The sequence below is a fragment of the Cynoglossus semilaevis genome, chromosome 9 (genome assembly GCF_000523025.1).
Source record: "Cynoglossus semilaevis isolate Cse_v1.0 chromosome 9, Cse_v1.0, whole genome shotgun sequence".
NCBI classification, from domain to species: domain Eukaryota; kingdom Metazoa; phylum Chordata; class Actinopteri; order Pleuronectiformes; family Cynoglossidae; genus Cynoglossus; species Cynoglossus semilaevis.
The window spans coordinates 5,248,268-5,260,776 of record NC_024315.1 but is presented as its reverse complement, the minus strand read 5'-3'; the positions used below and the strand labels follow the sequence as shown (position 1 = coordinate 5,260,776).

At 41.9% G+C, this 12,509-nt stretch overlaps 1 protein-coding gene across 4 annotated transcripts in view; it reads left to right on the top strand.

Moving 5' to 3' along the window:
- lrba (LPS-responsive vesicle trafficking, beach and anchor containing) overlaps positions 1 to 12,509 on the top strand; it is a 166,576-nt gene that overhangs the window by 67,366 nt on the left and 86,701 nt on the right. For all 4 annotated transcript variants that reach the window (XM_017035168.2, XM_025058739.1, XM_017035167.2 and 1 more), the window contains one exon: positions 6,880 to 7,046. In XM_017035168.2, the coding sequence (XP_016890657.1) occupies positions 6,880 to 7,046 (167 nt within the window). The remainder of the gene's footprint in view (positions 1 to 6,879; positions 7,047 to 12,509) is intronic.

The following is a 12,509-nucleotide window of genomic DNA, read 5'->3' as shown; positions in this document are numbered from 1 at the left end:
TAGCTGTGTTTTTAAGCAGTTTTCTCCTCTTTTGTCTCAAAGTAACACTGTTGTTTGGCTACAGTTTTGTTACAGTTTTCTGTTGACTATAATTCCTCCCGTACAGTATATATAACGTGGGAAAGTCTACATTCACCTAAATATTAACAGATCTCGACACATGACTCAAGAAACGAGAATTATTTACAGCGTGAAACCAAATTTATGTTTTGTTGCGTCTCAGAGTTCATAACCATGAGCAGGCATTGATGGAGGAAGCGTTTGATTTAGATGCCCGTTTGTCTGAGAGACATAACATATGCTCGCTCCCTTTCACTGTCTCTCCCTCGCTCTCTCTCCCTTTCTCACTCACACTTTGAGTGGCTCTCAGTGGGACAGAATTGAGTTATCTGTGGCCCTGAGAGTAAGTTATTACAGTGGGCGTAGGGTGAAACAGAGATGGAGATAACTAGGAGGAAATCCAATTACCTTTAAGGGTTCTCTATCTAATAGGATCCTTAATGTGCAGGAGATCTGCAGATCGGACGCTGCTGCCCAGCACTGCCAATGATAGACTCTGATATCTTCCAGCGGCGCAGAGAGGAGAAGGATCCCAAGAAATAGAAAGGAGAAGGAGGAGAAATCGAAACTCCTCCTTTTTATGGGGCTGTTCAGGGATGAAATGTGGTGGGCTCAGTGGCACAAGGGCAGATAAGCAGGTCCAGATAGCGAAGAGTGAGCGAGGCCCGAGTCATTTCTTTTCTTACTCACTGTTCATGTTTTTTTTCCCCTCTTCTTTTTTTTATGCACTCCTTTTGATGCGTCCTCTGCTGTTCCATGAAGTAATTGAATTGACTGTCTGGGAGACTCGGTGAACGCCAGACGACAGCGGCTTATTAGTGCCTGGCGTCATTGTCTTCCCTTCCTTGTAAAACGATCCAGCCCTTCTTCCCACGTTAATGACATTAACATTGAGCTGATGCCCATTGTGCTCTGTTAGCATCGCCCTGCCCTGCTCTGGTAGAAAAAAGCCTTACAAAGCTGAGCATTGAAGCCTCACAAAAGGTTTAGGTTTTTTTCTTAGTAAGGTTTTTTAATAAAAAGTCAATGTCCACATGTATTAGCAGACCGTGAATTTCCATGAACCATGAATGAAGTTCATCCTGCTTTGACTGGAGGTTTTTGTGTTGTCGTTTTAAACCTTTGCAGAAACCCTGCTGTGTTTTTGCAAATTTTAGAAGCCAAATGCCCTAAAGTTATTTCACAGTAAGAAATATTGTCCTTTCAAGGATGTGTAGACAATGTAATCCAACAGGAGCCACATCTATAAGGACCTTGGTAGATGTGATTTTTTTTAGTAAAAACATGCAAAAATAATGAGAATAAAATAATTACTTTTTACATATACATCGTAATATACAGTATATTATGTATAAGGGAGCCACTTACTTTGTGAAAACTCAAAATCTTTTCTTTGATCGTCTTCCTGTTAAATAAATAAATAAATAAATAATAAATTCTCTTCCTGTTAAATAAATAATAAATTAACTAAAGAACAGAATTAGATTAGATCTTTATTAATCCCTTGGGAGTTTCCCGTCGGGAAATTAAGCATGTTGTTCAAACCCACTGTAGGAAACAGAGTTGTTTTTGTTTGAATCCAGAGGCAGTCTGCCGGCTAATGGATGTCTAACACAAGTGTCCTGAGCATCGCTGCCCCCGAAGGCTATTTAAACCTCATCCGGCAGCACCGTGACTGACAGCTGCCACCAACCATAGCTCGCTGTCATGTAATTGTTGCAAGTGTAATGCGTTTTGTCAGCACCGCTAGACTCCCGAGCATCTTATTACCCGTTGGATTTTGAGGAAATCGAAATTTTCCAAGAATTAGCGGAAAATGTTGTGCATTTGTCTGCACCACAGTTTATCAAAATATAACAAATTAATCCAGCAGATATTTTAGAATCCTGGATTTGTATTGTATGAATCTATTGTCTGATCTTGTTGGATTATTTTTCTCTACTGTACATCACAGACTGTATCAGACAGACCTGTAAAAAAAAAAGACGGAGAACTGGGCTGCACGGGGATGGTTGGGGAACAGTCGACTCAGTCCTGCTGTCTTGTCAGCGTAATGAAGTCCCCTGGTACCTCCGCTGCAGCTCCCATCATTATGTTTGACCAGCTAGCCCTGAAATACGACGATAACTTCTCTGTTTCACTTTGACACGCTCCCTTTAGTCACCGGGCTTTTGTCTGAAGAGCTGAAGTTCATCTGCCAATTTTTAAAAATATTCCAGCAGATTTTACAAACTGTATCTCATTTTAATCACTTTGAGACACTCGCACATTTAAGTAACAAACAGTGAAGTGTTTTTTTGATCATTTATTTTGGATAATCATTTCTTACGATGTTCAATCTCAGCCCCGCATTCCTGATCTCTGGGCCAGCGCTTTTCAGGAGGCTGTGTATTTTTCATTTGGTCACATCCTTCCTTCATTTGACTATTTTTCACCTCCACCACGACACATATGATTTTTCACGTGGCATGACCTTGAAAGGGAAGCTGCAGTCATTGTGCAAACATGGCAGCAAAGCAGACTGATGTGGCGAAAGGGAGGCGCAGTTTTGCAGAGACAAGAGGTTTCTGGGTAGGAGAGATGAAGAGGCTGCCAGCTGAGGATGGTGACCAGTCCATTAAAGATCAGCCACAGAGGAGGAGGAGGAGGAGGAGGAGGAGGAGTGTGGGGGTGGAGGAGAGAGATACTTTGATAAGTGTTGTGCCTGCGTTAACCTTGATGGCCACTAGCAATGGGCTGATGCCAGCAGCAGGGATCTGTTTCAGCGGGATTAGATTTTTTTTTTTTTTCCTCTGGTGCTTGAAGAGAGAAAAAATCAATACTTGGGAGCACAGCATGACAGGGGCATCATTTCAGAATTGAAGGGGCTGTCATTCATTGTCATTTGGCGACTTTTGTTCGCCATTGTACTTTTAAGCCCTCATTTTTCTCTCTCTCTCCTCTTCCTATCACTCGTTTCTTCCCCGGCCCATTGTCTGAATTCCCCTGGTGACATTTTATGTTGCAATTTGAAAACTCGAGGGCAAGAGATCAAGTGCAAGAGAATCTCTTTGAAACCAATTGGTGGACTGCTCCGGCATCTACTTTTGTTTAGTTGCCCTCATCCTCCTTTTCTCATTTCATTCTCTTGTCTCCCTCGATCCCCAACGTGTTCCTGGAGGAATCTATTTGTAGTGCATTTGCATTCTCTGATACCAGACAAGGACAAGCCTGATGTCTCGCCTTCCGTAGGACAGTTTTTCCTGCCCGTTTGTAAACGAAACCCTCTGGGAGCGCTTGTCGACGGATGTGAGAAATTGGAGATTCTTGCAGAGCGATAGTCCAGCCTCGGAGAGTGTGCAGCCCTAATGTGGCACCAGTGTCAAGAGATTGCAAATGAAGCACTTTAATAACACCGGTGCCGGCTTTGTTTTCTCTGTGTTGTTCTTCGACAGTATTGTGACAGTTAGCGTGTTGAAGGCTCACTGTGGAACAGCAACACCGCCAGACCCTTCTCTGTCACTCTAATTGATAAACATAGGGTTGATATCTTGTAATGAGGCTCCATTCTCCAGCCTATTATACTGGTTAACCCTCTCAACCCACAGAGGGAGAGGAGGAGGAGGAGGAGGAGGAGGGGAGGAGGAGCAGAGGCATGATCTGACAACAACTACAGCATTTAGATAAGGCTGACATCGATACAACTGAGACAATACTCTTCCTTTTTTGTACAACGCCACAACTGAGACAATACTCTTCCTTTTTTTTTTCTTTCGGCTCATTATTTGTAGCGTCAAAAAAGCGGACGGCAGAAAGACTGCCTGTGTGATCCCGTTCAATTATGTTTGGCGACAACAGTAACGAGCCTTTACCTTTGAGTTTCTGCCTCTCCGTGGGTGTGTGCTGCCATTTGCTTTTGCCTTCACACGACGCCAGCGACGGCTGCTGTTTTCACTGCGGCCCTTTGCAGTGCTCCGGCACAGCCCTGTTTCCTCTCCAAACTCCAGCACACATCCATATTTATTTATTTGAGCCGTGGATGAATTGTCTGAGACACGGCTCAGTGTAATTGACTCGATTAATGCCAGCCATTATCATTTCGTCTTCCCCGAGCTGTCTCTGCCGGGAACACAGGCACCCACACTGGCTGACCCTGTCAGCCGGGCCTTGTAATGGAAGGTGCTGCCCATGATTACAGTGTCGCAAGTCATAAAGGTCTCACTTGCCAACGAGTTGTGCCCTGCTGGCTGTCTTGGTAGTGCAGCTAACACGGCAGAATCTGCCAGCCGTTTTTTTTTTTCTCCCTGTGCTCTGCTCTAATTTGGTAAATGGTATCTCCGCATGTCTTTTTATGGCCTTGTTTTCTTGTCAAAAAGCGGACACTCTGACTGCTTTAGCAGACCTTTTTCAAAGTGCAGAAAAAAGAACATATACTTTTAATTGACTTCTTATGTTTCTTTAACATTCCTCGAATGGAATGAAAGAGGAGCTTGTTTGGAAAAAAAAGAAAAAAAAAGAAGCTAAAAGTGGCCCATAGTTTCTGTCCTTTATCCTGTCAATGAAACAGAAGGTAAACCAGAGCGATGCCAAGTTTGGAGATTGAGTGATTTGGTTAAACTTTCATTATAACATAACATAATAAATCCTTCTTAATACCAGGGCACAGGCTGTGACTTCACATCAATGGAATGACCCCCAGAATTAACAGTGACTTGTCTTTTCCACTTACAAGAAAACCCAGCTTTAGGTTTTAATGCCTGGACTCCTGTGCTCAGCGTTTCTTGGTTGTTATTTTAGGGCCGAGTCAGAGACCTGGGCCATTTTTTTAAATTTCTGCACTGGCCTCTGGCTTTGAAATGAGCAGAGCCCATTACAGCATGGAGGTTCTGGGTGTTTGTGCAGTCTCATCACGCATGTGATGAAGTGTTTGTTTATGGTTATGAGTGTGAACTCAGCTCTGTTGATTAGTCCCACAGACTTTTCATGTCTCAGACGGGGGCAGATGGAGATGGAGGGGTTTTTTTGTTGTTGTTGTTTTTTTTGGTCAAACCTGCTAATAAACCTTCACTAAAAAAGAAAATCTGAACTTTTTTTTTTTGACGAAAGTATATTGACAAATGTAATATTTTTAATTATTATCTTTTTAAGAAAGTATTTTTTTTTTCAAAGTGCAGCACAGTAGTTGTTTGACCCATATATAATAATAACTTTATTTTTCAGAGCAAACAAAGGCAAATACACAAAAAGATTTCAAAATACTAAAGTCAGAATTATTCTATGGTTAATGTCCAAAAAGAATATTTACATATTTACATAAATTTAAAATTAATTTGATTTTTTTTTCAAAATTAATAATACCATTTACTTAACTAAAGTTACTGTACGGATAAATACTAAGGTTTAAAAATGTCTTTCTCACACAGAAAATACTGCATGAAGACCGACACATCTTTTTGTATAAAGACCTGCTTGTCTATAGGTTTCTCTTACACAAAGTGTACATCTGTCTTTTGTGTCTGAAATATTGAACCTTATTGTCTGTATTTTTTTATATATATATAAGAACAATATCAAAACCAGATATTTTTATATGTTTTCCGAATTACTCGCTTTGGTCCAGTTTCTCTGTGTCCCATTCTTCTCTCCCTAACCCTTACATCCAGTGATCAAGATTAATGGGCATGCAATGCAACCATACACAGAGAGGGGGAGCGGGTGAGGGAGGGAGGGAGAGAGGGAGAGGCAAAGCCTTTTCTTGCTTAAATCTGAAACATTTACACAGCAATCCCTCTTCATACTCTCCCTACTCTGCCGTTTCCTAGGTCACAGTGATAGAAGGTCAAGGCCCAATTTAATGCCACACAAAGAGACACAGATTGATAATTAAGGTCCGGCAGCCTGCAGCAAAAGCCCCTCTAATGTGATTTATACCTATTGATTTCCTGTCAGATATGAAATGTTGCTGTTCAAATTGAAGAGGAGGAGCCATTATAAAGCGCTTTACTGCTAACTTTCAGAAAACAGGTTGCATTTGCTGGTGCCGTGCACCTCTTTTAATACTTAATGTGCAACTCTTGTACGTAGTGGTGGGTCGCCTCAGCGTTAATTGGATAAAGACAACAACATGCAGCCATTAATAATTGATTGTGTTTTCATTTTAAGCCCGATGGTTTTCTTTATTAGCTGCACTTAGAGCGCGCCTACGAAAATATGACTGTTCCAGACATATCAAATGGGTTTTGATTTTTGTTTTTTTTTCTTTTTTACTTTGTGTGTGACATGGAAATTATTAACATATCAAATGGGTTTTGTTTTTTTTCTTCCTTACTTTGTGTGTGACATGGAAATTATTCTTCAAAGTTGCCCACAGTTGCTGGGCTGTGAAATAAAGATAGGAAATCAGAGCTCTGTTTCAAATTATGGCTGTTATTTTCAGAAGGTGTTTTTACTTTTGGCATCGCTGCAGAGTTCAAAGGCCTGTTCTGATAACAAATTCCGACAGAGAAAAATGTCCTCCCTGTGCATTGTGGGTATCGTATTATTTGGCGCGCCGGAGGGCATTAGTAAATACGTGTCCACTGTTATTAATCAAGATGACAAGAGGACAGAAATTACCCTATGCTTTTCATTTGCTCCGGCTCACGGGTGACTTTGTCTCAGTGAAAACACTCTGTGCCAGTTTCTGTGTTGTTAGACATTTGTATTTTCATATATATTTTATAGTACATTTTAATTTGTTGCATATTGAAGATTTGTCTTTTTATTTACCCTGTACACAGCTGTGATGCCTTCACTTACAGATAATATAATGTACTTTTTTTCTTTCTTATTCATTTCCAGTCCAACTCTGCTCAGTATGCAGCCGAGAAGCGAGATGAGGAGAAAATGTGTGACCATCTCATCCGCGCGGCCAAGTATCGTGACCATGTGACAGCAACACAGCTCATCCAGAAGATAGTCAACATTCTGACTGACAAACACGGAGCCTGGGGAAACTCTGCCTTAAGGTAGGGTCGCATTTTAGCTCTTTTACCGTACTTGAAATATGCAGTTAAAAAAAAACATCAAGGCCAAGGGCTAATCTTTGTAGCTGAAAATGTAGCAGCGCTTTCTTCCTTTATTTTTTTCAATGAACATTCTGTGTGGGTGTGTACTTTTTCTCAGCCTTGAGAATTACTGAAGGAAGTGCCACGTTTTTAATCTCATCCTGATCTGATCTTTTTCTCGTCCCTTTGCGCTGGTGATTAAATTATATTTGCAGAAGGTGAAAATGTCAGTCGCCGGCTCGAATGATGCATTGGCTCGGCAGGAAGATGAGAGCCATTTAAACAGCCCCACTTCCATTAAGATCACATGGAACCTTATCCTCTTTGTTTGTGTCGCCAAATAAGCAGCAGAATCCAATGTGTCTATTCCCTAATGATGGCTGTTTGTGCAGGTACTGTGTAATAGCGAGCTGCAGAGACGGCCGCTGGCTCGGGCTTGTTAGACTGAGCGGAGTCTCCAGAGACTCGTCTGGCCAGGTTTTGTTTGCTATTGGATCAGGAGTGTATCTGTGGCTGCGCCTTTGTTTGCCTTGATTTAGCCTCTGTGAGGCTGCAGAGTTTTATTTGTCATATTTTCTTCTTTTTTTTTCTTGAATCGCCCTCCCTACCATAGACTTCCTCTAACACTTTCCTTTTCTATTTGTCTCCTCCTCGTGCACTCATACAAGCCTCTGCTCTTTACTATGGAAATTGCGTTCTACAAGCTCGGGCCAGAAAATTCTCCCATTACCGCTCCTTTGTGCTGTTGTGCTATTGATGGTTTTCCTAATGGCTGCCGATGGGCGCAGGGAGCCATTGGCACGGGGCCTTTGGAGTGCAGCGCTCTTTTAATAAATCACAATCAGTCCTGTGCCATTACATCAATAGTTTTGGTCAATTACTGTGAAGGTCAGGTGGTGCAGCTTCACACTGAAGCCTGTGGTATGTGGGCATTAGAGAAACATCTGGCGCTGCAGAGTGAAAAAGAAAAAAGGCGAACAAAAAGGAGGGAAGAAAACAAAAAAAAGTCACACCTGATACCTGCAGGCGTCTCAATATTGGAACTTTTCTTTCTGTGATTCCACTCATACACGGACCATGTGCTGCAGAAACACCGCTGCCAGTAAATAACAGTTGGAGGGGAGAAAAAAAAAAAAAGACACAATGAAACAGAGCACTACATTTTCCAGCTGTGAAAATGAAATCCAGGAGCATGAAGACCAAACCAAACGGTGATTATGACTCTTGGTTTCCTGGGTGTTTAATCCTACACCGCCATACCATAAACATGTATTCCCCAAAGTTTCCATTCAATAAAGATTCTGAAAATGAAAATATTATTTCACCCACACACTGGAGGGAATTGTTGTTTCCTCACAGCTGACGTCTAATATCTTCTGACACGCTGTGACCCGCCTGAATGCAATTTGTGTCTTAATATCCAGCTTACAGCGCGGTTGGCCTCAGGAGGAAGGAGGTGTTACTGTAGGTGCCTCGCTTTCAAATTTTCCTCCTCTCTTGATTCCCAGTCTCTTCCTCGCTCTTTTTCCTTTGTCTTCATCGTACACACTTATTTATTTTCCTTACATCTTGTTCTTTTGCTCTTCGTCCAGAGAGGAATTCTCCCACCAGACAAAAAGGAAGTATGTGAGAATGTGTCTTCTCATGTCAACACACAGACAGATTCCCCACCAGGGTGTCTACCTGTCCATCTATACATCCCAGTCCCTCCACCTTGAGACTCAGGTGTACAACATGTCAGTCCACTGTCTACATCAGAGATGGAGTAGAAAGAATCTGTACATGTAGCAAGAAGGCAGGAGTCTTTTTTTTCACATCTTTTCAGTTTATTCCCTCCCTTTACTCTGGGTCCACTGAGTCTCCAGACTGCAGCGGTGTATTTTTGGGTCAGGAATCATCCTTCATGTGTACGACACCTGGACAAAGTAGACGGACAGGGAAGGAGATGAGGGCAGATGATGGACAACGCCAGCTCTGTGTCTCTGGGGACAGGCTGTGCTTCTCTCTTTTCCTCGCCTCCCATTCCTTCACCTTATTGCAGTCTAATAGTCTGACTAATGTACCATGGAGATTCACTGTGCAGGTAGTAGGTGGAGGCGGGAAAGTGAAAGAGATTGTGGATGGAGCAGGTTCGACGTAAAGCGTTGATGACCAGCGTTGGAGGTTCAGCCGCAGACGTTTGCTGTTTCTTTCTTTAGGATGGAATCAGCATCCTTTATTCCCACTTTGCTCCGATGATCCTCACCTACAGCCGGGTTCCTCTACAGCACGCCGACTCCTCTCCCTCCGCTCCTCCTCTCTCGTATACGCAACTCATTTTCTGCAGCTCCACTGCTCTAATGGACGCCCTTAGGCTAGAGGCTTCCCAGCCGAGGGACATCCATCTTTTGGCATGTCAAACTCCCGCCCGGCAAAAGATCTTTGTGATGTGCACTCCAATTTTTCTTCAGTAAATCAAATCTTCCTTCCTTCAGAAAGATGAATGCTTTAGGGTTGGAGTGTTATAGAGAAAATCAATGCCGGCAAAATTGAAACAGTATGCCCCCGTATTGATCGGCCTTGTGAGATCGAAAAGGAACAGCTTTGTAACTGTTCCTCTGGACAGTGAGCTGACCTGTAATGGACAAACTATTGATATTAGCATTACTATTTTATCTTGTGCTATGTCATTTCAGCGGTGCGCCGCCGAGGCAGCAGAAGCAGGGACAGAACGTTAGCACAGTTTGTGCAGGGAAAGGTTTCTCTCTCCCATCTTTAATAATAAAAACACACCAGAGAACACACTGAATGGTCTGCACACAACACTGAGAATGGACGTCGCAATCACGCTGTTCATGTGTTATTGGTGTTTAGATATGATTTATCTTCAGTGCATAACAATAGGACTACCAAATTTTCTATTAATATTCAGAAAAAATACTCACGTTTTGCAGATTTCTACAGTTTTCTTTTTTATTTCGGTCATTTTTGCTGTAGAAAAAACCTGATGAAATAAACCTAATACAGCTAAATCCTGGACAAAGACAAAATGATGAAACAGTTTAAGATGTATTTTCCTTACTCTAAAATATATATCATATTTGTTTAGATTTTTTTTTAAAGCATAAGAAATACAGTTGTGGAATTCTGATTTTTCAGAAAAAATACTCACGCTTTGCAGTTTTCTACAGTCTCCAACAATGTTTTTCTTTTTTATTTCTGTCATTTTTGCCATTGAAAAAACCTGATGAAATAAACCTAATACAGCTCAATCCTGAACAAAGACAAAATGATGAAACAGCTTAAGATATATTTTCCTTACTCTAATATATATCATATTTGTTTTGATTTTTTTAAGGCATAAGAAATACAGTTGTGGAATTCTGGCTTGTCAAAGTCATAAACTAAAAGATTAATGAAAATAAATTATATTACTGTCTATGATCGCACGTCCAGTCTCAGTGCTGCCCCTAGTGTCATCCTGTTGTCATAACAGGCCTCGTTGTTTTAGTTTTCAATAATTAACCGTCGTATTCCTACGGCTACGGTGAGGACGCGTGTGCTCACGTTGGATTTCTTTTCTCTGAAATAAGTGATTGCATGAGAAGCTGCAGCAGCTTGAGTTATATCCACTCTCATACCTTCATTCCAGACTTAAATCACAATTATGATCCATAATACTGAACGTAATGCATGTGTTAAGGCGGAGGGTCTGTGCAGTGTCTGCGCTGCCTGTGCGTGCATGCTTTATGGAGTCTGTACATTAAGGCCGCGCTGGCGCTGTTCACGCACAGCTGAAAAAGGAAATGGGACTGCAGCACGTCAGCGGAGATTATAACCAAAGGAAACAAGAACATAACTGTTTAGAGTTCACCGGCCCTCGGAAATGCATGACACGAGAGGGGCAGGAAGACGGGGACACGAGAGAAGGGTGATGGTAGGAGTTGGGAGACTAGAGATGGGGGAGTGTTTGTAACCGAAGCATCGGAAGTGTAGATGGAGACAAAGATGAGACAGAGACGGTCCCCCGTGCTTCTCCTCTGGTCGTGGCGTTCTCTGTACGAAGCCAGTGAAATGAATGATTGAAAAAAAAAATCCACGTAAGAGGTTGAGTGTGTGTCATTAGCTGGATGGATAACTCCGAGACTGCCGTCTTATCTGACCATCTGATGGCCTTTTCTTGTAAATGGGAATAAAATAAACACTTTAGATCCTCGCTCTTTTCCTCATTTTGATTTGAACAGATTTTTTTTTTAACACAGATTTTACAGCTGTCATTACTGCGTTTTATGCTGTGTTTTGTTAGACACTGCTACTCTTTACTCTGTCCGTGATACCGTCTTCATTTGTCAAGTCTATCAGATAATAGCTTTTGGTCTGCTTATGAGCATGTGCAGTCTAAACACAAACATGGCCTGACGTCCTGACGAGTGGCAGCTGGAGTTGTTTTCTGCTCCCGTCTCCGTCTGAGGACAAGACGGTTGTTTCCTTTAGGTCCATGTCCCCACTTTTCGAAAACCAATTAGCCGGAGCTTAAGTTATCCTTATCCATCTGCCTTGATACTGTCATAAACATAAAGCGTAAACACAGAGCACGCAGAAATGTGATCCTGCCTTCGGTTTCGTTCATGACTCCGGAGTGGGGAGGCAGAGATGAGCAGAACCTTTAAGTCCTTAAAGGGGTTTAACGTGAAACTCCTTCCACCTCATTAATCAGACGCAGTGACAAGTGTCTGGGACAGAAATGTGGTGACGGGGACAAAAAGGATGTTCCTTAAATCTTCAGGGAGACTGTCGAAGTTTGACAGACGTGCGTTCCATCAGTTCCATAAACGCGCGTGCTGCGACCGCCCTACCGTGCAGTCCTGCTGCTGGATATCAATAGGAATATAGCCTTAAAGATAACATTTACCTCCACTGTATATACAGTACAGTGGCTCGGCCTGTAAGGAATAGTAACAAAGTGTCACGGGGAAATGTATTAACAGCTGATGATGTCCATATGTTAACATGGTCAAGTGTTGCAGGGCAGGACTGGAACTCACAGACGCAGACAGTTACCAAGTGGATTTTTGTAGCTAGAGGAAAGTTTTCATGTGATTTTGTTAATTGAGGCATGACTGAAGTTTGATTTTCAGTTTGGATTTTTGCCTTGTGCCTTTTTTTAAGCATTTGATCTTTTTGATAAGATTCAGGATTTGTTTTTCTTGGCTGCTTCTACTTTGTTTCCAGATTTTTAGATTTGTACAATGTCTATTCCTCTTTGCATGGTTGTTATCATATTTGTAGACTTAAAAGAAAAAAAAACAGTTTAAGTTGAAGCTTGATTTTACTGTTTTCTGACTTTACTCAGAAAACTGCATTCGATAGTTATAGGTCTGTGTTGTAAACTCTTTGAACCTTGTGAAACCCCCCGCCCCCCCACTTTTTTTGTCCATTTTTGTC